Here is a 26579-nt window from a genome sequence, read left to right as displayed (position 1 = left end):
TATTCGCAAAGGTACATTACACACTTAATAAAACCATAATTACTACATTAACAAACCAATTAAGACTTATAATACGCTGCCTATTGCCAAAAATGGCTGGTGTGGGCAGGCAGGTGGGAGTGGGCAGTCTGTTTTTTAAAAAAAACATATAAAGATGGGAAGAAAGGGGGAGCACATTAGCGGAAGGGTAGCGCTTGCGCATCGGGGGCACCCCCCTCCAAGATATTAGAACCCCCAATCAGATTAGCCGGCAGCTTTCGAGGGTGTGACTTCCTCTCTCTGAGGGGCGGAAGTCCCACTCTTGGCCTGTTTAGCCTGCCGGCTGCACGTTGTGGCTGCGAGGCAGGCTCCTTTTCTGTGCGTTGGCTGCCGGCCGACTCTTGCAATGGGTGGGAGAGGGGAGTGGCCGAGCAGTCCGCCATCTGTAAAGTCCAGCCCTCTGTTTATATTCCCTTGAGTTTAGAAGGTTCAGAGATGATCTAATCTAGTTATTTAAAATGATAAAAGGATTTGATTGGGTAGGTACAGAAAGTTATTTCCTGTTATGGAGAAATCAAGGGCAACGGGCATAATCTTAAAATTATAGCTCAGCCAATTAGGAGTAAAGTTGAGAGCATGTTTTCACACAAAGGGTAGTGCAACTATTCAACACTCACTGCTAAAAGGCTCTAGATACTAAGATCGATAGATTTTTATTAGGTGAGGGTGTCAAGGGATTCTGTAACAACAGAAAAATGGAGTTGATGTATTGATCAGCTACAATCAAAATGAATGGCAGAACAGATTCAAGGGGCTGAATGGCCAACTTCTGTTCCTATCTTCCTGCAATCCTATAATCTTCCAACAAACTTACACAGAAATGTACATGCTCGGAGAAATTGGAAATAGTAGTGCAGTCAGTCACTGGCTTGGTGATTGGTAATACAGCAAGGTATTTATTTGGAGGTGTGTAAATTTGTGAATGAAAGATTGTTTAAGAATAGAGTACAAGAGCAAGGAGGTTATGCTGAACTTGTGTAAGATAATAATTCAGCCTCAGCTGGAGTATTGCGTCTAGTTTTGGGCGCTGCACTTTAGGAAGGGTGTGAAGGCATTGGAAAGAGTGCAGAAAAAATTTGTGAGAATGGTTCCACGGAAGAGGAACTTCAGTTATGTAGATGGATTGGAGAAGTTAGGACTGTTTTCCTTAGAGAAGAGAAGGCTGAGAGGAGATTTGATAGAGGTATTCAAAATCCTGAGGAGTCTGGACAGAGTAGATAGGGGAAAACTGTTCCCACTTGTGAAAGAATAAAGAACAAAAGAGCACAGATTTAAAGTAATTCGCAAAGGAAGCAAAAGCGATATGAGAAAGAGCTTGTTCTCGCAGTGAGTGGTTAAAATCTAGAATGCACTGCTTGAGGGTGTGGCAGAGGCAGGTTCAATTGCAGCATTCAAAAGGAAATTGAACCGTTATTTGAAAAGGAACAATGTTCAGGGTTATGGGGAGAGGGCAGGAGAATGGCACCAAGTGAACTGTTCATTTGGAGAGCTGAAAGGCCTTCTTCTGCACTGTAAAAATTCTGCGATTCTGTGAAGAATGGAAGCTAAGCTATAAAACAAAGTGTCTGTACATAAAAGTAAATGTATTTTCAGCAGGACAACATTTTCTCCCTAAGTAGTTATGATTCCTTCCTTCTTTCCTGACCTCCTCCTCCTGCCAACCCCACCCCTCCCTCTCTCTCTCTCTCTCTTTCTCTCTCTTGCTCTTTCTTTTGGTCATTGGGTTAAGGCTGCTAATGTAATGAATGGAATTGTTGTTCACTTTGGGGATCAAATGACTGCACCAAGAACTCCATTGACAAATATTATAGCCTAAATAGAGATCCTTATATTTTGTTCCAACAAACTCAGAAAAGCATCCCAAAGTACAGCAATGCAAATTTTCAACTTCCATGCCTTGTCTTTCTGAGAAAGGTTATTTCGTTTGAAATCTGGGCATTTTTGTGCATTTGGCACAGTCTTACTCGCAACTAAATTGAGGCTTGGCAAATAATTTTATGTTGAACTCCTACAAATACAAAAGAAATCAACTCATAGGTCAGGTTTAAAGTCTGCCCTCAGAGATGAAGGAACAGTTGTGCTACAATTCACTGGATCACTCGATCACTTTCCAAACCACTTCTTAAAAATTGTCTTCCAGTATTCCTTTGGATTGCAATTAGTGCTGCTTCTGGTACAAACAGAAAGAGATAATCTTGGCTTTCAATTGAAATGAAAGTCTGGAGACAGTTGAATTAATATCACCCATTTCACATTATTATCCAAAGTCAAGATACCCCCAAAATGGGTAAGGAAAGTATGGAACATGAAATAGGCATTCAGCAGATTAATCCTGTTCACTACACAGAAGAAGTATGTCATGAAATATGCATAGCCACTCCTAGGGAATTTTTTTATGGGCAGAGGAGGGGTTGGGGGGGAGGTGGGGGTGGTTTGCTGGGGTTGGGTGTGTGTAGGGAGTTAAATGCCCAACAAGTTCCATCAGGTTTGGATCCTGACATTATTCTGCTCACTTTTGGGTTTCACCTGAGCAGGTTCGCAACCAAGTGGGGAATCCCTTTGGAGCGATCAGGTAAGCCATTACAACATTTGAATACTCATTAGCTGTTTTAAACAACCATTCTGGCTTTAACAACCAGTGCACCTATTTCCTGAGCTGTCAGCAACTTGCTATTGTCACTGAGGTGAGTGTACTCCGGGGAGTGCTTCCTCAGTGAAACCATCAGGCTTGAAACTCTTCTAACAGCGAAAACAAAGAGCTCTAGCTATAGCCAGGTGAGAGGATGGTGCTCACAGTGCTTCTTATCAAAGTGCTGCTTGAAAAGGTGATTGCCAAATTCTTGGAAGTTAGTTCACCTGCCTTGGTCCTCACTCACCATCAGCTGCACTTTTCTGCTTCCAGCCTTCACCATGACATGGGAACAGCCTTTGTAGCTCTGCCATGGATCTCTGATAAGGCACAAAAGGAGCAGCAACAGCAACACCAACACCAACAGTACCAGCAGCAGGAGGAGCAACACCAACGACAGCACCAGTTGCCTTCTCAGCCACATACCATTCCACAGAGCAGAGGGGATGGACACAGAGATGCAGCTCCAATAAGGGGAGACCCATAATAAAATGCCTACAGGCAAAGGATCAGCTCTCTTGACATGACAGAGCATCAGTGCTTCAGGAGACTCAGGCCAGGTTGTTGCTGACATCTGCGTCCTCTGAGAACAAGACCTCTTTCCCACTGGACCATGTGCGCATGTATTGCCAGTGATTGTCAAGGTGGCTATCATTAGAGGACCAACTCATCACTACCACCCCACCCCTCCCCACCCAGATCTTTACCTCTCCCTGAAGTTATGCCCGCTCTTCTCCTGCAAGAAGTTTCGAGTGTTAGAAATGTTTTTTGCGGAGTGGGGAAAGAACTATTTGCAGAGGGTGACTGTAAGGCATGGGTGTGAGAGGGAAATTGGATGAGGATGAGTGAAAGTGTTGGCTGTTTAGATGGGGATGTGAAGAGGTGCCTGGAGAGAGGGAAATGAGTGCAACTGCAAGGTGTGTTGCACTGGGGAGTGTTGTGCAGGAAATATTGGGAATGTCCTGAGTCTGGGCTTGGCACCAAGTGGTATGCCACTCACTTTTCCCACCCTCCTGAGGTCCTGGATCCTCTTGGCGCACTGTCTCTGTGTTAGACCCTCTTGCTGCTGACTTCCTTGGCTTGTTCCATGCATTGCCCGGAAAGGCTGGCCTCTTCTTTATGTCCTTAGGGAAAGATCACCTCACTGCAGCCCCTCAGATCCTGCAGCAAGACCTCCAGGTGCGAGTGAGAGACCTGGCGGGTTGGGGGCAGACTTCCCAGATCTCCTAGCTGTTCTTGTGGTTGTTGCAGCCTCAAACAATCTTGTGCAGGGCAGCCATTGCAACCCTTGCTGGTGTCTCTTCAATTAGAAATACTTCCTTTGACAAATCCAGTGTGTCAACTGGCCTAATTGTTCTGTGAGCCTGGAGGTGGGATTCATAATGCTGTGGCTCAGTTAAAGAGCCACAACAAAATTTGTTGGGTCTGTGAATGAGATCCCAGCCCACTACAGGGCCCACTGCTTTGGCTGTGACCATTAGTTAAAAATTCTTCCCATTGTTTCTTGGGGAAGACTATCAAACTCTAAAATTTCTCATAGCTCCATTTGTAAACCAAATCAAACTTCAAGATATTAATCCACTCTTACAATTTGCACTATTCAACTCTGAGCTGTTCCTTTCCAAAGATGACTCAGTACAACAAAGGGACCATTGTGTTCCACCAAATCTTTAATACAAAGTCTATACATATCATTATAATCTTCAATTCCATTGTTAACCAGAAATCTATCTAACTCTTTTGAAGGGGTTAATCATGCAGTCATATCTGCTTTTTATGAGTATCTATTCCAAATATCTAGTGCAGTTACTGAAAAATAATCTTCTAATCTCTTGTTTCATTTGAGGCTTGCTAATAGTGTGCACATGTTTTTTATTGGTGTGATCACAGCCTGGGCTACATAACTTGCTCAAGTCTACATGACCTTTATTTCTTATAACTTTAAACTCAATCATATTATTCCCCCAATGTTCTTTTCTCTAATGGAAACAAGTTGAGCATCAGAGTTTAACAATCTGCCTTGTTGTTTATTAAACTCTCCAATGCATCATTGTTTCTTTGTAACATTCCAAACAGCATACAGTGTAGTCTTAGCAAGGAGTTATATGGGATTTGACTTATACATCTTTGAGTATTGGATATTTCAGTAAATGACCTGTAATCACAGCAAATGCTATTCCTTTCCACCATTTGGTTCTGGATACTCATTTATTCTGTACCACTGTTAGTTTGCGAATTTCTTTATTATATTTGTAATTATAATTTTGTTAAAGCATATCTGTCATTTCTTAGCTAATCTGTTTGATTTGTCCAGATATCTTTCAATGGAGTGTTAGATATTGTTTGATAACGCTACTATGAAGTTGCTTGGGCCATTTTACAAATTTAAATGTGCTATACAAATGGAAGTTGTTATTATTAATTACCATAAAGGTCATACCTGGGTACTATTCCTTACAGATCTTTATGGAACTCCAAAAATGACTACTCCTCAGTAAGAACTTCTTCCAATTATCACCAACTAGCATCTATGTTTTAATTACTTTGTGATGGGATAGAGTGTATAGAGACAGACTGTTTCCAGTGACTGAGGGATTTAGAATGAGGGGACATAGACATAAGGTAAAATCTGAGAGATTTAGGACTGAGAATAGGAGAAACCTTTTCACACAGAGGGTTATGAGGCTGTAGAATGTACCATCAAAATTAATGACTGAAACAGAGACCTGTTAAGAACAGTATAGAGAAGTAGTTGAAGGAAAGGGGGAATAAAGGAATAAGGGAACAAAGCAAGCACATGGGATTGGACCACTGTTGATGTGAAGATGAAAATCACTAACACAAACTTGTTGGGCTGAATGCTCTGTTTCCAAGGTGTAATTTTAATGTAATTCTATCTAAAATAAATGTTCAAGACAGCAAGCTAGATTGCCCTTAACTCACCTCTTTTTAAAAGCCTAGCCTAGAGAACATTATTATTGCTTTCTGAAAATCCACATAAATTATATTTGGCTTGTAGCCATTGTCCACTAGATTTTGGAGGCCTGATTTATTATCTCTATGTCCAAACTGATGGCTTCTTATGGGCAATGCAATCTTTAGATGCACATTGATAGAAATCCATAAAACACTTTCCATTATCAGCATAAGCTGGATTCTAGCCATTATTCAAAAACATTGGCTACTTCTCCACTCTCTTTTTCTTACACGTTTGCATATGAGATGTTCAAATGTTTTGATACTGATGAGACAAAATGAACAAGTAAACTAAAAAATATGATCTGTGAAATTAAGAGAGAGATTTAGAAAGAAATATAAAGAGGTACAAAGATTATAGATAGAAGAAACAGTTGACTATTGCACCAAATACATGACAACATATTGGAGCAGATTTAAAAGTAATTGAGAAGGAAAGCTGCAACCATTCTTTCAGTGCCATAAGGTAAATGGAAAACGAGAAAATAAGTTAAAACCCAAAGGAACTGTGTGATGTTGTCCATGAGGATGAATATTATATGATAAGCATACAGTTAGAGCAATAAATGCTGGCCGTGCCAATGATGTCCACATCCCAAGAACAAATAGAAATAAAAGAATAATTTGTTTCTGGAAGGTTTTTTAATAAAATGATGTCAATAACATTATACTATCCAAAATTAAGCACATTTTGTGTCATATGCCTGCTTCAGGGCTTTGATGAACATGAAACAGAGATTCTATTAGGCTCAAAATTTTGACTTTGGACAATGGAAACAAAAACACAGGAACAGTATTTAAAAACTAGCTGAGCTAATATTGTGCATATTGCAGTATTGCCAAATGTTAAATGACCTTCAATGAGTTGAAAACCCAATATATTCCCTGGGATGAATGGATTATATTCTGGCAAAGCACTGAGGGTGATACTGAACAAGTGGAATGCTGGGGAAGGTAAACAGACTGAAAGCAGACAATTGTTGCTCCAACATTTAAGAAGATGGCAACATTCATGCTTGGCAACTGAACATCCATTAGCCTGATATCTATGATCAGAAAACAAATGAAATCAATAATCAGGAACAAATGGAGTGCACTTGTATGAAAATTGCCAAATAAATGCCAGCCAACATGGCTCCCAAAGGGGTTGAGCTCCAATAAATCTTCCAGATATTTTCAGGAGGCAACATCTGACGCTGATGGCGAAAGACATGTGACATAGTGCACCCAAGTTTCCTAAAGGCCTTTTTATAATTAAATACTGCATAAGAGACTGCTTTATCAACCAACTCAGTGGGTCTAGAACAGGACATGCATATAGATAATTAGCTGGTTGAGGGAAAGAAAGCAGAGGATAGTTGTAACTGGAGTTCAGGCAAATGGAAAAGCAAGGGGTGATGATGGTTTCATGGTAACGTTACTACGTTAGCAATTTAAAGACCTAGGCCCTGAGAACATGGGTTCAAATCCTAACATAGTGGCTGAACTGCAAAAATTAATTTAATTAATTAATAAATTCACTTAAAATCTGGCATTGAAAGCTAATTTCAGTAATGGTGCCATAAAAGTATCATTGATTGTTGTAAAACCCATTTGGTTCACTTTGCCCTTTAGGGAAGGAAATCTGCTATCCTTACCTGTTCTATATGTGTCTCCAGACTTATAGCAATATTGTTGACTCTTAAGTGCCTCACAAGCCACTCAGTTCAAGGGCAATTAGGGATGAGCAATATATGATGGCCTTGTCAGCAACTTCCACACCCTAATAAAAATAATTTAAAAATTCTGGCCTTGGGCCTTTGCAGGATACCTTCTGATCTTGTAATACATAAACGATCTGGGTTGGTATTTGTTTGTATGCTTAGAGGAGACAGTCAAGACCTTAAAAAGACAGAAGGGGTACTTTTACAAGCCTGCGCTGCCAGTAAGAAACTTTGCCTACTGACAACATATATTGGAAATTTGAGCTCACTTCACACTGCCTATAGTTCTCCAATCATTAGCTTTTCAGCTGTATAATGAATGAAAAATCACATGAAATGTGCACTTGATTTCCCAGTATGCACTGGCACCAACCAAGACACTTTATCCACAGTACAGACTTTTAAAATTACTGTCAGATTTGCTTCTGGCTGATCAGTGGCAAATTAAGTTATGTAGAGTCAAATACAGTTACTCCAGCAGCTGAGTAAAGTTTGTGTGGATAGAATGAAAGAGATCTAGGTGTAATATTTGGCTCTCTCCTCATCATGCCCAAACTGTATAAGGCAGCAATAGGCAGTAAGACCAGAATACTATGGTATGGGGCTTGCCTAGCTTCCCCTTAAATGCAGCTATACTATTTGCTTTGATTACTCCCTGTGATAGCAAGTTCCCACATTCACACCATTCTTTGGCTAAAGAAGTTTCTTATGAATTTCCTGTTGGACTTCTTGGTGACTATTTTATGTTGGTGGCCTCTAGTGATGTTCTTCTGTACAAGAAGAAACATTCTCACTGCATAGATTCTATCAAAACCTTCCACAATTTTAAAGTACCTCTATTCGGTCACCCCTTAGCTTTCTTTTATCAAGAGGAAAGAGACCCAGCCTATCAATTCTTTCCTACTATGTATACCCATGCATTTCTGGGATCATCCTTGTAAGTCTTCTTTACGCTCTCTCCAGTGCCTCGATATCCTTTTCATAATATAGTGACCAGAACTGCATACAGTACTCTAAATGTGGTCTACCCAAGTTGTGAGAAATAATTAGATTAGCTGGGCTAAATTTGAGAAAGAGACATCCAGAGTTACCTTGTAGAGCTATTTAAGATACTTAATGGAGTAGAGAATGTAAACATGAAACAATATCTTCCGGTAAACCGTGGCAGCAGGACAAGAGGACATTCATTCAACGTTGTGAGGTCAAGTTTAGGACAGATGTCAGGAAGTATTTTTTTTACAGCAGAAGGTTATCAGGAAGATGGTTGAGACAGGACACTAGTCTAAATGCTGCAATAAGGAGAGTGTAGGGTTGGTATTCTGGAAGAATGAAATCAAATGCTTTTACATATATGGCTGTTAACACATTATTTAAAGGGGAGTTGAATAAGGACTTAAAAGGGAACTTGTGAATGGAGAACAGAAAAAGGGCAAAGACCTATTAGAGAGGAGTTGATCACCTAGTACTGGCATAGGTGGAATGAACTGAGTAGTTTCTTTTGTATTGTGTTTTCTGTGATTCTAAATAGTCTGAGGTCTTCCTTCATTGAAAGCTATCTTTGTGATTTTGTGGAAATGGTTTTGTCTGAATATTACATGATCTTTAGTGTTCTGTTTTCCTACTCTAGTTCTCAGTGTTAAAGTATTTCTCTTTTCCTGTTTCCCTTTTTTTATCTACCATCTCTCTTTATCGTTACTTGCTCTTTCAGTCTCTTCTCCAGTGTCCAGCATCTACAGTATTTTCCCATTTCTCTCTTCCCCTGCCAAACTGAATTAAAGATGGTGCACTTAGCAGTAAAAATAGATTGATTCCATTCTGCATGATTGATTTCAAACTTTGTTTGTGCTCCATCTTTCAGATTTAAAAGAGGCACCATCTGTGTAAAAAGTCAGGAAAACCTTTTTCCAATTGAGTACCAGAACACAATGTAATTATGTAACCATGTTGAGAGATTTCATAGCTTCACTTGCTGATAATCCCATTAGGTTGAAATTATACCTTTTCTTTCCCAAACACATTTTGTGAATGAAGGCTCCCTTTGGAATGATTTTTCTCATTTTTTTGTTTGGATACCCTCATGTAATGTACAATTCTGTAGCTAAGGGCGGAATTGTCCAGTCCCATTGGCGGCGGGCGTCATGGTGAGAAGGCCGTTGTGAAACTAGTTTGCAATCATCTGCTCCACCTGTCATTGGCGGGCTGCGCTTCCCACTGCTGCACATTAGAACCATAACTTCAATACTTTGGCATCTCATTATAAGCCCCACTTACCGGAATCTCCCCCCCATTGTCAAATTTACCATCCACCTCGGCGTGACTTCAGTACGGTGTGCTTCACAACTGCTTTTAACAAACGTGAACCTGGCGAGCTGAACTTCGAGGGGAACTCGGAGGTGAGTGCGCACATTTTTGCGCAGCCCTCGCAAGCTTCGTCCATAGGACATCAAGAAAGAGGCGCCGCATTGGGGCATAGTGGGTGGGGGGGCGGGGGGCACAGGCAAGCTGCTTTTTCCCGGCTGGCTTGCAGTGCAGTGCTGGGGCAAGGGTTCCAGTGTGGGTGAGGCTGGGGGTGGTGGCGGGGGCAAGGCAGCACAGACTGAAGGAAGTACACAAGCACATGCCAGGTGTGGGGGGGGTGGGGGAGGAGGGGGGGTGAGGGAAATGGCCAAGCACTTGGTAAAGCTTGTCAAAAGTGAGCATTCTTTCACAGTTGAGACCATTGAGCTGCAGCTCTATTGACATGCTTGGAATCGGGCCTCTGAAGCTCTTCTGCCCACTCAAGCAACACAAAAGCATGGAAGTGCCACCAAATGCTCCAGAAATTTTCACCCCTCAGGCGCAGACTGCAAATCAATGCGTGTTTTCAGGGGCAGGAGAGCAATTGTCTGACTGGTCAAGTTGTAGAATCCCCTTGCAAAAGTTGGCCATGGCGCAGTCATTGGCGGAGGCGCTCACAGCCCCTTGCACTGTCGTTATTAAGGTTTGGACCAGTATCCCTCATGGTTGAAGCTAACAGTGTAGCCTTGCAGTGTGGGTTAGGAGAATGCCTTCGCCTGAGCTGAGTGCACAGCATGCAGTCCAGTGGGCGAAGCTGTCACCAATTGGTCAAGTGGAGTGAGACAGAGGTAGGTGGGATTTCGGGCAGCCATGAAGCACACTACACACTGGCCCTCCAAGTGGTGGCCAGCACTCTCCTGCATGCGTGAAGAGGCCTTCAGACTAAACCAAGATAGGTTCTTAGGAAACATATGCCAACCCACACGTCTCTCTCTTTGATCCTGCAGGAGGAGAACATCAGGATCATGGAGCCTGGTGATTTAGTGGTATGCCTCATGGCTTAAAGGGAGCAAAGACCAAGAGTGTGGCGGAGGTGCCTGGCTTGGCAAAAGAAGGAGCACCTCCCTTCTGATGAAGGGGCAGCAGGGCCAGCTGCACACGCAGCTGAAGATCCACAGAGAGCTGTCGCTCGGAGGCACTTCACTAGACCAGTTCTATAGATGGCGCTTGTCATTTCTGCAGATGACTGAGAACCAGTGTCACTGAAGACTGCGCATGTCTAGGGAACTGGTTGGTCATATGTGCCACTTGCTGCAGGGTTTGGTACCACAGGGACATGGAGGATATCCACTGCCATTGCCATGAAAGTGACTGCGGCGCTCCATTCTTACGCCAGTGACTCCTTTCAGGGCTGCACAAGTGACCTGTGTGGGATCTCACAAGCCTCCAGGCACAAGTGTATCCAGGAGGTCATGGACACCATCTTCATGCAGGCACAGAACTTTGTACACTTCGACTGGGATCAGGAAAGTGAGGAAGCAAGGGATTTGCGCGGATCTCTGGTTTTCCACAGGCGCAGGGTGCCATCGACTGCACTCACGTGACGCTGAGATCTCCGTGGCAACAAGCAGTCAACTATGTCAACCACAAGGGCTTCCACTTGCTGAATGTTCTGCTGGTGTGCCACCACCACAAACACCTCCTACACTCTGTGTACGATTCCCAGGGAGTGTCCACGATTCCTGCATCCTTAGCAGGTCTCAGATCCCTGACATCTTCCAGGGTCCACAGAGGCTGCAGGGATGGCTCCTCAGGGACAAAGGTTACCCACAGAGGATGTGGTGATGACGCCCGTGAGGCAGCCTCAGACTGCAGCAGAGCAACGGTATTACGAGGCTCATGCTGTGTCACGGACTTTGGTGGAGCAAATGATAGGCATCTTGAAAATGAGGTTCCGATGTCTTGACAGGTTCAGTGGAGCACTGCAATACAGCCTACAGAGGGTGTTGCGCATTGTTGTAGCTTGCTGCGCACTACAAATCCTGCTACAGCAACGGGAGAAAGACCTGGCTGAGTAGGAGATGGAAGAGCTGCACATCTCCTCTGATGAGGAAGACATCAAAGGGGATGACGGTGATGAGGTCCTCGAAGGTGAGGATGCTGGCGATGAGGCCATCACACTGGCCAGATGAGGCAGGCACATTTGGGAGGCCCTCATAGCTGCAAGGAGCCACAGGCAAGGACACATTCTTGGGAGTTTATTTACAATAGTGAACAGTATGTACAAGTGATTAACACCCATGCCCAGGCTGTGCAACTACATCTTCTTAACCTCCCGCCCGATTGTTTGTCCCTCTTCCGCGGCTATGTTCGCGGCCGGATGTCCCTGGAGAGGGAGCACGCGGTGTCCGCCGGCACCATCGAGGCCTTCCGTGCCCGGTGGGCACCGCGGGGACTGGGGTGTTTTGTTGACCCCTTTAATCACATCTTAGTTTGATGTTTGTAAGGTTCCTTTAAAGTTTTCCCTTGATTTTACAGCTGACCTGACTTAGGGGCTGTGCTTGATTTCTCCCTTGTTTTTGTTAATTTAGTTTATTGTTTTGACTCAAAAGAGTTACATCTTCTTAACCTTCCTAACCCTGCCGCTACGTTTTTGTGCTTCCCAACATCCATAGTGAATGTGGAGGCAGCCTGCTGACTGCTACGCCCTGTCTGTGATGACCTTGACGGACATCATTTTTTAATTCATTCATGGGATGTGGGCATCACTGACTAGGCCAACATTTATTGCCCATCCTTAATTGCCCTTGTTCAGAGGGCACTTAGAGCCAACCACATTGCTGTGGGTCTGGAATCACATGTAGGCCAGACCAGGTAAGGACGACAGATTTCCTCCCCTAAAGGACATTAGTTAAGCAGATTTTTTTTTTTTACGACAGTTGACAATAGTTTCATGGTCATCATTAGACATTTTTTAAAAATTCCAGATTTTTATCAAATTCAAATTCTACCATCTGCCGCGGCAGGATTCGAACCCAGGTCCCCAGAGCAGAACCCTGGATCTCTGAATTACTAGTCTAGCAACAATAACGCTACACCATTGCCTCCCCCCGGAGGGGCCCTGGCCTGCTTTGGGTATCCTGCTGTGGACCAGCTGCACTCTCCTCCGCCCGTAGAACTAGAGATGTGGGGGTCACAGGAAGAGGGGGATTTGGATCGGCTGGATGTTCCCAGACTCCCCTGGATGGATGGTCCTGAGGTGTGGAACTACAGGTCCTCCTTCTTATTGGTGCCTAACAGCCCCTGGCTGACTCCTTGGGGAAAAGGTGAAGCTGGGGTGAGATTGAGCTGCCCCACACCCCTCTTGCATTGACAACATTGGAGGCCAACTATGGCATCAGCGATGGAGTTCAGCCCGAGCAGCAGTGCAGGATCGATGTCCTGGATCAAGGCCTCCATGACGGCCGCCATCCTGCCAGTGTTGACCTCGGTGTGTCGGCACACCAGTGCCATCACCTCGGACAGACTCCTCCGTCATCCCTTGCAATCTGAGGAGTGTGCCAGACATCCCTTCCTGATGTTCCTGTGATTGTCTTTGCAGCTCCACCAACTGATTGAGGACGGAGTCCAGAGGCTGATCATCTGACTCGGACTCAGCAGATTCCTTGCCTCCAGCAGTCCTCCAGGCTACTAAGGATGTTCCTCCTTCCACCTTCTGTGGAACAGATTGTTTGGTGTGCTCAGCAGATTGTGATCCCGAGGCTACTCTACATCTAGGTCCCAGTGAGGTGTGTGTCGCTGCACTGGTGGAGGGTGTGGGTGAAAACCATGGTGGGTCTTCAACAGTGCTGCCCTCAAGGTCCTCATCTGAGGTGCTCTTGGTGCTGGGTTTGGACTCAAGGTAGCCTGAGGGCGACATGTCAGATGTGCTGAGGACAGAAAGTGTAGATTATTCATGCTTGACAGCCACATTGATTACAGAGCACTGGACTCAGAGTAACGTTGAGAGAGGGATGATGTGGTGCAGGATCCTCACATAGCTGTTCACTGCTGACCTCACCGTCGCTGCAGGAACAGTCAATGTCCTCTCCGGCCAGCTCCAATGGTCAACTCTCAAACGGGGTGAGGACCTTGATGTCCGGCACTCGACCCCTGGTCTGGGACCCCTCCCAGTGATTGTGCGCGATCTTGCCCTGCATAAAGACAGATGGAGAGAGTGTGAACAAGGTGCATGCCAGGCCAAATGAAAAGGATGCTAGGCGTGTGTGTGTGTGTGTGTGTGTGTTGAGTGGAGCCATAGACAGGATGAGAAGGCAGTCTCTGGAAATAGATGAGGCCAGATGGAGACGTGGGGGTGTGTGTGAGAGAGTGATGGCGATGTCCCTTGAGCTGGCAATGAGTGAGATGCCAGTGAATGTGTGATGGCCTTGTGAGCTGAGATTGATGAGCTGGTTGACTTACCCTGGTGACACGGATGAGATCATTCCTCTGTTTTCTGCACTGGATGGCTGACCTCTGGTGTGCAGCATTGGCACTGACCACCTCTGCCATCGCCTCCCAAGCCGGAGCGGTGAGACTGATGGGCCTGCTGTGGCCAGAACCGGGAATAGAGGACATCATGGCGGGCCTCTACGCCATCCAGAAGTTGTCCCAGGGATGAATCAGGGTGGCTGCAATCTTCCTGGCTTTTGGGGCCACATCTTCAGTGGCGCAGTCCTTTGTTGCAAGCATTGAGAAGAGTGTGCACAGCTGCATTTTAAATATGGCACCCTGCGTGAGGAAGCGGCGAGGTAATGGCGTGGCGGTCCAATCGGAGGTCTGCTGCCAGCAATCTGGCATGTTTCCCATGACTGCATAATTTATGAGGCAGGAATGGGACGATACGGCGCGAAAACCCGCCATTGCGGCCAGCGGGTAATCTGTCCTTTGCCACGCCCGCTACCGAACATAGTGCAAATCTGGGACGATTCCCCCTTAAGAAGTTGATAGATAAACTGGTCATTTCCTCATTGGTATTCAATGCAACTGTTGAATGAGACTTGGAACTTCTTATAGAGAGGATGATGCATAAAGCTATAAGCTGCCTTTCTGCCCTATAATAGGCAGATACACAAAATTTGAAACTTTATAGCCCAAAATAGTGGGATTTGAACTAATGACTTCTTGGTTGACAGCTCAATGCCCTAACCATTAAAGTTCCACCCCTTTAGGTCCCTCACTAACCTGGGGATAATTTTAACTTAATTAGGGGAAAACTGATACATAACCTGCCCGTTTTACATGAAGTCATTGCAAAGTAAAATCAGGGCATGGTGTGAAACGGACAATTGATGTATTCCTGACAGTTTCCAGTTGGCCAGGTTAGATTAAAATTATCCCTACTCCTTCACTTTTTTCTTTTTATCTCTTTTTCCCTTTCAACATGTACCCTTCCTCTCGCTTTCCCATTCATCTCTTGTTGGCATTTTCCTCTTTCTATTTGCCTCTCTTCCTTCCATTGCTACCCTTTCCTAGTTCTACCCATTCCGATAATGTTAACAATGACATCAATGCATTTATATAGTGCCTGTAACATTACAAAATGTCCCAACGCGCTTTATAGGAGCATTATCACACAAAATGTGATACTGAGCTGTAGAAGGAGATATTAGAAGATGTGATCAAAAGCTTGGTCAAAAAAGGCAAATCTAAAGGAGCATTTTAAACAAGGAAGGGGAGATAGCAAGTCGGAGAGGTTTACAAAAAGAAATCTAGATCTTAGGGTCTAGGCAGCTGAAGGTGTCAACTATATCATATAGTATCATATATATAGCCAGTGCCCATTCCACCCATTTTCTTTCTAAATTAATAAGTTCTCCACCACGTTTATTCACACCATAATTTGGAGGGGGAGAAATGTCATCCTTGCTCAAGCATTGCCCGTACTGCCTTGAACTGGATGCATTTTACATGCCCCCGTGGGTGTGTTTCCGGCAGGGGGGACATGCAAAATAGGGTGGCTGCCCATTCCACTACTTTCCCACCTACCCCTAAGCTCACCCTCATAATAATGAGGTCGGGCGGACGCCAAAATCGGCAGCCCACCCGCCGCATTCAAATAGGCAATCAAGGGTCAATCAGGGAATTGACGCCTGTAATACTCTGCCCACATCATAAAACATTTGGGGCTGAATTTTCCCCCCCTTGGGGGGGAAGTTGTTGGACGGGTGCGTGCAGGCGCGCTTCCTATCGGCGCCCCCAATCGGAGGCATGGCACTATTTTACGTGACGTCCGCAGGGAAGTGCTACGCGCTCCCTGTGCGGGCGGTGGCGGGGGGGGGGAAACACCTAAAATTGAGAGTGCGCTCTTTCATGCATGCGCACAAAAGAGTGCACAGATCTCCCTGAGGCTAAGTGCTGCCTCAGGGAGATCGCCTCTACTTTCAAAAATATTAAAAATAGAAAAAAAAAATTTCCCTTACATGTCCCCTCATGTGACAATGTCACATGAGTTGGGACATGTTCATAATTTCCAAAAAAACTCTATTAAAAATTTTTAAAACCCTTCATGAAACCTCATCCCGCCCATGGATGAGGTTTCATGTTTTTTCTACTTCCCGCCGGGGCTCCTGGCCTGCCCGCCAGCCTTAAGGTTGGACGGGCAGGTCCACTAATGACTTTAATTAATCTGTCAATGACCTCAATTGGCTATTGAGAGGTCGGCGAGCGCGCAGCTGATTTTGCTGCGCCCCCGCCTTCCTGAAAATTTAAATGGAGCGGGGTGACGTCGGGAGCTCCGCCCTGCCCCCACTCGTCAACTCGTAAAATTCTGCCCTTGGTGTGGGCAGCTGGGCAGCCCAATTTTAAAAAATAATCTCTTCAAAGGGTGGGAAGGAAAGAGCGTTTGATCTGCGGGTGCTGCCCTTTGCGGATCCGGAGTTGGGGGGAAGGGTCAGTCCCCCTAAGATTGAACCCCGCCTTACTCCTGAAGAGAAGTTACACTCTCCGATCCCGCAACGACCACAGAGACTCAGGCTTCCTTTTAACTGGTTTTATTCAAGCATACGCAAGGGAGCCGCAATCATTCCTAAGAATGAAGATCCAGCTCCCTGATTGATTACATTTAACTACTTTTGTACTTTTTCTTATCATAATACATTTGAGTACATTTGAATACATCCAATCGGTAACCGACACAGCAGTTCCATGCTAACTCTATCCGATTGAGTACAGAAACATGTGATTTTGCTAACCAATTATTCTAAAGCATGTATACATAATTATATTATCCAATCAAAATTAAAACACATACACAAGGACCTTGGTTCTTACAACTCAAGACTGTTTGTGTTTCATCAAAACCCCCTCTTTGTCCATTGTTCATCTTCCCAAATCTAAGCTAAAACCATTTGTCCTCCCCTTGTCTGAGGGTTGAGCATACTTAATCTAATTTTATGCCATGTTTTATCTCCAGTCTAGCTCTCAAGGCTGTGCAATGTTCATCTGGAAATCTTCAACTCTTAATATGTTTAGCAGCCATGTCTGCCTGGAGATTTTAGGGGTTTTTCAGTAAATTCTTACTGTATTCTCTTTTAGCATTTTTAATTTCCCCCAAACACTTCCTAACTCCCCTCAGCCTTGAACCCAAACCCCACCTCCCCAACCCCTCCCTGATCAACTAAAACCCTCCCTGCCCAACCCCCTCCCTGCCCAAGACCCCATACTGACAAGTTCAGTGGGTCCATCGGGTCTTCTTCCTCTTGTGAGTTATATGCACACCTATAACTCACCAGCAATGACCACTAACTACCGGGATTGATGGAGCAGCAGGAAATCGGTTTGGCCAGCAGCTCCGGAGTGCGAGGTCTACTTCCGTGGTGTGTTACGTGTGCAGGGTGGGCCATCGTGAAGCAGCTTTGCTTCCGAGGGGTAGTGGGGAAATTGTTTTGTTTGGACTTGTACTTCCACAAATTGTTAATGAAAAAAGCTAATCAGCAAATTTGGACCAAAAGCCCAATTAATCACTCATTCCAATAAATCATTTGAAAGCAAAGCAGTAAACAAAAATATATTTTTGCACAGAAGTAATTATTTCTGTGAAACATATTGATGACTCGTGATGAAAATTACTGCTGGTCTGGCTATATTTAATAAAAGGAGTATAATATGTTAAAGGTCCCAACTTTGATCTTGATTCTGTACAGAGGTAGCTCATCTCAGCTGAGAGATGCTACAATTTGTTCTAACAGCCCAAATTATGGGGGTGGGAGGGGATCCCTCTCCCAGAAATGTGTGATGATATCCTGTGAGGGAAGTGTTGGGTTCAGCTAAGAAAGCCCTTGTGGTTGAATGACCTTCGACAGTTGCAGTCGAGATTTAAACATGAGTAGTGGCCACTTTGGCAAAGTGCTGGAGGATGTCCCGAAGAAAGGACTTGTTTTCTTTAGTTTGTTTCCGGGGAATATCAGAAGATCAGGCTAGTTTGAGTGCACACCTATAACGGAACCTTTTGAATTTTCCATTCTTTAATTTAAATGAAAGGAAAGTGATGCAAGTTCCTTTAGAAGCCTAGCCAGTCATTTTGATTGTGCGCAACAGGGTAGCACGAAGGTTAGTGAGTCGACAGCCCATTTTCCATCTCCCAATTATTATCACCACTGAGAGCAATGGAAATAATACTTGGGAGAAATGTAAAATGGGTTAGCAATGCATTATCATACGTTTTACACAGCCATACAATGTCAACATCTATCCCCCACACTCCAATGCGCCATATTTTACAATATTTCCGGTGCTCTGATGATACATGTAAATTTCCTTTCCCTTCAGAGAGGAAAGAAAAAGAGAAGGCTGGAAAATAAAGCTTGGTGAGAATTTTTAAAAATTAATTAGGTTTCATTGGAAGTGGCTTTGTTCATTGGAATTCTATATAATAGGAGTCAATGGGAAATGAGTTGGTGCATTCGAATGAATGGAAATAGTTCTTTTTCTATTCATTCATGGGATGTGGGTCTCGCTGGCTGGGCCAGCATTTATTGCCCATCCCTAGTTTCCCTTGAGAAGGTGGTGGTGAGCTGCCTTTTTGAACCAGGGCAGTTCATGTGGTATAGGTGCTGCCACAGTGCTGTTAGAAAGGGAGTTCCAGGATTTTGACCCAGTGACAGTGAAAGAACGGCGATATATTTCTAAGTCAGGATGGTTAGTGACTTGGAGGGGAACTTCCAGGTGGTGGTGTTTCCATCTATCTGCTGCCCTTGTCCTTCTAGGTGGTAGAAATTCTGTATGAGTAAATGGGAATGTTTTGGTGCATCTGTTGTTGGATTGGGTAACCTGCCTCGCTGACACTAACTGCAGATATTGGTGTAAATTCTCAGGTTTATGTCTCAGTGAATGCTACACATATTAGGCATGCATCAAGCACATTCAGCCTCTCCATCTCTATGTTTGCCTAGCAATTTTGTAGTTCATAATGATCTTACTGCTCTGAAGCAAATCTGAATGTAATGAGATCAGAATACCATGATACATGATACTTTATTACACATTTTAAAGAAGATTTTCTTTCCCCAACATTGAACAAAATAGAATCCTAACATGCTTAAATTATTTGCGATGTTTTTAAAGATCATGTAATGGGACAGAAAGAAAACAACAAATGCTGTTCAGATCAATTCATCCTAATTTCAACATGGAAAACTGAAGTTATTCATCAAATCATTCACATTAGCAAAAGCTGCCCTGTAACCTGATACTAAAAGGGAAATAAATGAATTTCAAAATGCATTTGAAGTAACCTGGGTGTTCGTGTTGAAGTAAATTATCTTCATGGAATCACCAAGCATATCACAGAATGTTTCCCTGCTTTGATTGTTTCTAACCAATTTCATGTTTGCCTGTAATGTATCATGTTTGTATCTTACTGAAATTGGTACACTGAGAAAGGATAACAAAGTGGTCTGTGGACACAGTGCCACTGGGTGCATCATCACATGTCGCAGCACAGGCCCCCAAATTTCATTTCTGCCAAAGTCTGAATTCTCTAATCCGATGTCAGACTTTTTGGGAGGTGCTTTCTTTCAGGGAAGGACACTTGGAGGACAAGTCAACCCTCATTGCTCTTGCACACCTCTTATTGGCCAGTACAAGAGAGTTGTGAACAAAGGCCGAAGAGTTGGCTGCATGTCCTCTTAACTAAGGAACTATTAGTTAGGGTAGGGGAATGATGAGAACAACAATGGTAATAAATATGCATTAATATAGAGTTCTCCTGTGAAAATAAACATCTGAATTCTCAACTCTGGAAAGGTCAATGCTAGGATGTATAGTGTGGCAAGATCAAAGAGAAAAGTTTTTTGGAGACTATTAAAGTTGTGGAGGTGCAGTACAACAGTGAAGTGACTGAAATATGGGCCTCCAATGCTGGAGTGGTGAACAGGCACTCATCAGGTGTCACTGGAACACAGGTTATGATAGGAACACATATGCAGGGAGATCATTGAAGAATTAGAAAATAAGGATCATGAAAGTTCGTTCACTCTGGCGCATGCAGCTTGGTAAGAGAAGGAGCAATGGGTATGTGGAACTTTGTGCGGGAGAAGACATGGACTGCAGAATTCTAAGATAGGTGAAGTTTGAGCAGGGTTGAAGGGAAGAGGCCAGCAACAAATGTTTAACCCTGAGAAGGTGATGGTATGAAATAAAATTGCCACAGTGACTGAGGGAAAAATAGCAAGACATTAAAATATTACATAAACTTAGGAGTATTAATTAAGAGTGAGGTACATTTTGGCAGTGGTAGAAATGATATGTTGATAATTGTCAGCTCTAAGGCTAACTTATTGCTTCTGTCTGTTTCTCTCCACAGCACGGAAGAGAATTTGCTAGTCCCTTCTGTTGTTGCAGCATGATTTTGCACAAGCCAACGACTTAAAAGAAAAAAAAAATCAACTTTCCAGTCCGTCATCCTGGCCATCGCGTTGTGCGTAATGTAGTCGATTCCTATAATATTGGAGACAATCGTGCTAATAATGGAATCGAATGCTCTCAGCAGGTCTGAGAATGATGCGATTTGGAGACCTTTTGGTAGTGACTGGTCTGGTCACTTCCAAGACCTGTGTGTGCCTGTTTACAGCACTCAAAAACTTTTACTGAGCTCATAGCTCTTTTCTTTAATCACCGACCGCCACAGATCGGCACCAAAAGAAGCCAACTGTACAGAAACCAATCAGATGTGCATTACAGATGCAATATCACTGTTTTAGATGTGACTGTTTTTTCTATTTTTTTGTGATGGAGTGTTCCCAAATTGCGACAAGTTTTCAAGACTGTGACTGTGTCCTTCACGCACACTACTAGGTCTTTCTAGTGATGAGCTGCAGACCCACAGTTATCAGAGCTCCTCAGTTCAACAACGTTCTGTAGTTTATACACAGTGTTACTTGCAAATGTGTTTACTGTACTCTTTCGAAAATTCTAAATAAAAAGAAATGTACTCCTTTTTTTCTTTCTCAAGTGATGGTATCCAGTAAAGGGATGATTTAGCAACCTGCAATATCAATAATCCCAAGTGTCTATTTATCTGTAGCCTCTTCTTTCATTTCCATGACTGATTAAAGCCACACCAAAAGAGAAATTAAGAAAACTGATCTATAACACTTAAAGTCAAAAGGAAATTTAAACATTTAACAGGTTTTTCTCCCTCGAAGAAGACAAACCATTTTGAGCTACTTCTTGGGTATTTTCTCATCATGAGTAATTGATCTGGATCCCAAGAGGAACCAGCAATTCCACTGGTAGACAGCAGAAAAGATTGTTTTCCTTTATTTAATTCATATAATCTATGGATCCCTCTCGTGATGTCTTTTTTCACGATCACTCGGGAAGATGATGTTTTCTTAGGAATAAAGTTACCCCATCAAACCCACATATGTAAATATGATATAAGTTTCTAGCAATTCCTGGTATGATTGAAGTAAAACTAATGAGAAGTGGTAGTGTATTTAACGGCCGTAACATATTGATATGTTCTGTTGGATATCCAACAGTCTACAGAGCAAGGCTCCCATGGTTAATTGCACCATTCGAATCCCAAGAACCTATCACATCTTTGAGTGGAGATTCTACTATTAGTCAGCTCTTTTATATTATACAGAATCACTCCTTTTTTTGATTTTTGGTCAGATAAACTATTTAAGCCAACCCTTATTTTAAGCTACCAAATTTAACTTTTTTAGATTGAAAAAGAAAACAGCAGATCAAGGTGAAAAATTGGGGAAACGACTTTTTTAAAAATAAGACATTATGAACAAATGGATGTTGTATTTTTCTCACATTGTTGAAGCAGTTTATTGTCAATAAAAACTGTAATACATTATTATTCTATCCACACTGTAGTAGTTTATACGTGCTTAAATTAGTCAGCAAAACTTTGAAACATGAAATAAATATAATGCTACACAGCAATCATTTGGGTTAATTCAACAAGCAGTACAGAATAATGATGCAATTGTTTACAATCATGGATTTAAAGTGCTATTCATTAAAAGTTCCGTGAACGCCTTTTATGTCTCTGTAATAATGTTAGTCTAATGCTGGAGTAATTGTGTTAAGTGCAGTTTGGTGTTGATATAATTATCAATGTTTTTGCATCTTTGAATTGTTGCCAATTGTAGATACATGTTGCTTCCTCCATTGGCTGCAGTCCATGGCGTCAACAACCTGACATTCAGGAACTGACATCTGTATATATTTGTGAAAATGTGTTCTATGAATTTGCCATTGTGTTATGGCTTCCTCTAAAGAGCTAACAGGTTTCTGGTCCCAAATGTTTACATTCTCACCTCCAGGACATACAAAGGAGCCCAACACACTTAAAAAAACTGATTCTCAAAGGGTGTAAAATGGCAAGAGTCAGCCAAGGAGGTCACTTTCTGAGTTAGCAACATTATAAACAAATATGTGTAAACATTCTTTAAGTCTATGGCATTATTATATTGGAGTGATTCTGTTTAGGATTGTATAATCTTGGAATGGTTATTAAGACTGGATAACTTTGGAGTGACTCTACTAAGATGTTTTAACGGCTGTGTCAAGAATTGTACAATGTAATGATCCGGTTAAGGATTAGATGAAGTTGTACATTGGATGATGTTGCAGTGGCTGTATTTAGGGCTATAATAACCTAGGGATAATTGTGTTAAAAGATTGCACGATGTTGGAGTGATTGTATTAAGAATTATTTGATCTTGGGGTGACTGTGATGGCATTATATTATGCTAGATGGGTTGTGTTAAATATTGTATTAAGTTGAAGGATTATATTAAGGATTGTGATGTTGGGGAGCTCAGTTTTCAATGCGGAGTTGGGAATTTGACACCTGGATAAATTCTGCTTTCAGACCCTGTGACTGAGCTATGTCATGATTGCAAAGGGGTTTTCAAATGCAAATAGACTAATTGGTCAGGATGCCCAATTAGAGGCACTGGACCTCTCAAAGAGGTTGGGGCTCCCTGCCGGCACCAGCGGCAAAGGCAGGACTCAGCCATAGTGTGGGCTGCTGCTGCCTTGCCAATAAGATGAGTTCCTCAAGGTTGAACACAGTTGCAAGTGGTTGTGGTTGAGACAGGTAAGAGCAGTGCTTGTGCTGGCGCCTATTGGACCCACCGATTAGATTTTAAAAATTGTGCCTAGCAAGTAATATGAACCATGCAGCTAACCCAACAGCTGTGCACTGGTGTGTACAAAAGTGTTTGGGCTTGCCAGGAAAATATTTCAAAATCTCATTCCTTTTACAACGGGCCCTTTAACAGGCTCTTTAAGGAGCTTAAGGTGCCGTTAATTGGAGGCAAGTGCCTTCCCCATGCTCCCCCCGCATCCCTAGCGGCCCATTTAAAATTCAAGACCATATTAGAGGCATCAGGATCCTGATGTGACCTCCAAAGGCCTCTCATACTGGCTCCTGACCCTGTGACCCTTTGAAATCCTAGCTGGGGTGACTGTGTTAGAAACTATATATTGGAAGCTTTCTGTTTATTTTCCCCGCTTCATTCACATTTTCTCTCATCCTTGATAGGTTTAGTTTAACACTAGTGCACATTTTGTGTATTTACCCTTATGTTACTGTTAGCAGCTTTCATTATGAAGAGAATAGTTACTATTCCATTTCAGGAATTGTTCCTTAAACTACAGTTTTTTGATGTTGGAAGACAAAAATTAATATGAATCAAGTCTTGTATTTGAGAGATTAGCATTTGATAATTAATCAAAAAGGCCTAGAGTTTCCATTGGACTGTAGAAGTATTATCAGGGCAATTTGACCAAGATCGACTAAACTAATACAAAGGATGGAAGAATTTCAAGTGCAAGTTATATCCAATGCAAATTGGGTTTCTGTAACCTTTTGCGCTGGTTCAAAAAGGATATTGCTGCAATCCATTCCAATCTGTACAACCGCAGTAGCTCTATTTATATTTGCATCAGATTTTCCTTAAAAAAAATTGCATCTGAACAATGTATGTCATTATTAAGGTGCAAATAAGCCAGCAACCTGTACCCTGTGAATTACAAATTGCCACAATTTGTTGACCAATTTACACTGCCTTACTATTAACTTTGTGAAAATGGATCTCATGCTTAACTGCCCTGTGAATTTCATGAAGTTGCTGCATTTTCACACTAATTGCTTATTAAACTCAGCACAGAAAGTATTACATAGAGTAAGTACCCTTTTAACATTGTGATCATTGTTAATGACTGCAAATCAACATCTCTTACCCAGAAAGTGAACAATTATAATTGTGGAGTCTCATTTCTTCAGATTGTGAAGGGTTTTAGGAGATTTTACAACTGTAGAACTTTAATTTTTTTTATATTTTTAAATTTTTCCTTCTGTACCTTTTTACACTTAATCAATTTTTCTTTCCCTCTGTTTATTTGAGGAATTTCTTCTCTCAAAGGGTAGTTAATCTGTGGAATTCTTTACCACAGGAGGCTGTAGAAGCTGGGTTGTTAAGTATATTCAAGGCGGAGATAGACAGATTTTTAAGCAGTAAAGGAATCAAGTGTTACGGGGAAGAGGCAAGAAAATGGAGTTGAGGGTTATCAGATCAGCCATGATCTCATTGAATGGCATAGCAGGCTCGATGGACCGAATAGCCTACTACTGCTCCTATGTCTTATGGTCCTTCTCTCTGTACCTGGTTTTACATTGAATTCACCCACTCCAATTCACCCGCCTTCCTGTGAATATTTAAACATGATAGGCATTATCTCATTTCTATCATATCGAGAATAACATTTGGTTCTGGGTGTGCAATGCGACAACCAACTTGAAAGTGAGGTCACATGAGCTTCAGAGTAAACCATGAACAGAGATAAGCATCATAATGATGGGCTGACCATTTTGGTTATTTTCCTCGCGTATCCTAAAAAATATCGACACAGTTTCTCAAAACACTCTCCAATTTGAGCGTAGCCTGGGCCTGCTAGAATGATTGCTTGCTGAGTGAAAGTCTTCTATTACAGTTAAAATTACCTTTTGCACTCCTTAACTGCGACTTACAAGTTTGTGTGATCTATTTTAATTGTGTTAGCTCAGTTATTAGGCCACCTAAAATGCTAAACTAGGTTTTGGTCCTACAGCTCCCCACCTTCTCTCCAGCGAGGCCTGAATTGCGCTAGCACCAGCATACAGCAAATATACAATCTAATGCATTCAATCAGTTTGAAGTTCTTATAATTATTTCAACTCCAATTGTATAACTTGTGTAGTCTTTCATTGCTTACATTTAAAATTTACAATTTTTGTTATTGACATTTTTTTGCTTACTGATTACTGAAATTAAGATTATTAGGCCTTGCCATGGTGATTTGGATCACATGACAGGAAGGGTTGGGGAATTGCAAGATTATGACACTGGCATGGAACTATAGTAGAATCAGCTGACACTGTGTTTTACTGAAATATAATCTTTTTCACTGTAGCATAATTCTTCTGTACATGTGTATAATGAAACCATTCAAGTGCCTGTTTGCTCCTGGCAAGGTCAGTACTGGCTTAGGTTATTTTCTGATATGCACAAAAGTTTGATTTATAAGCAATTTTAGTTATCTCAGCATGTTATACAGGAGAGGATTCCGCTATGAAACAATTTGTATTTTAAAAATGCAGGGCTTAAACTTCTGAAAGAAGAAAGCAAGTTTGTCCATACTTTTGCAGGTTGCCTTATTTTATGAGAATAAGAGCCCAACTCTAAATAATATGTTTAACTCTATGCCCATTTCATGCTCATAAGTTGACATATGTCAAATGTACACAGATGCCTTATGGAAGAATTTATGGATTGTTTTTTTACTTGGCAATCTTATCTCCAAAGCAACAGGATCCCAATTCAAGCCTTGAAACAGCTTTTTAGATGATCGTAATCAAAGTCGAGAGCAGATTGCAGGCTGGGCCCTGGAATCTATCTACAGCAATCAATTGCAACTGTTCCTTTCAGTTGTTAGTCATTTTGGTTTTGTGACCTTATTCTGTAAAATGTCCTGTAACTTTTTGTTCCATTATTACATTAATTCTCCTCCTGCTCAAAAAATACCTTTTTCTTTTGGTAGTGAAAAGATGCTCAGATTTTCCACTGGCAGTCATTCAGTTTTGGTAACTATTTGACAGTCAGCTTCAAGGAAATGGGGTGGGGATTTATGGTGCTGAACACCCTCCCATTTTAGTCACTGCTCTATTTTCTGCTCTCATTTCCTGCAACTGAAAGGACAGCCTGCGTTTGGGTTCTTTTCAGCCTTTGTACTAAGTATACATTCATGGCCTAGATTTCACAACCAGCATGCTATTGACCTCAAAGAGAGCTGCACACATAGATCTAGTAAGTTTTATGACAACAATTTCCTTTACTACAATATCAATTTCATTCTGGCTCCAGTTATGGAGTATTTCACTTGTTCAGGAACAGTGAAGCCATTAAGCA

The 26579-nt window shown here is 42.4% G+C and overlaps 1 protein-coding gene across 2 annotated transcripts in view; it reads left to right on the top strand.

Moving 5' to 3' along the window:
* The window catches only part of pcdh10a (protocadherin 10a), a 63701-nt gene extending 41540 nt beyond the window's left edge, over positions 1 to 22161 (top strand). The window contains exon 6 of one of the 2 annotated variants that reach the window (XR_013576174.1): positions 20468 to 20531. Coding sequence is in view for 1 of the 2 variants with exons in the window: in XM_078538614.1 (XP_078394740.1) it covers positions 20468 to 20487 (20 nt within the window). In the remaining variant the exon portion in view is untranslated. Of the gene's footprint in view, positions 1 to 20467 lie in introns of both variants that reach the window. The other variant, XM_078538614.1, reaches the window with a different exon arrangement.
* The last annotated feature ends 4418 nt before the right edge of the window (positions 22162 to 26579 follow it).

This window comes from Cetorhinus maximus, chromosome 1 (assembly GCF_964194155.1).
Source record: "Cetorhinus maximus chromosome 1, sCetMax3.hap1.1, whole genome shotgun sequence".
In the NCBI taxonomy this organism is placed as follows: domain Eukaryota; kingdom Metazoa; phylum Chordata; class Chondrichthyes; order Lamniformes; family Cetorhinidae; genus Cetorhinus; species Cetorhinus maximus.
Note: the sequence above shows the minus strand (reverse complement) of the source record. Positions and strands in the feature narration are given on the sequence as shown.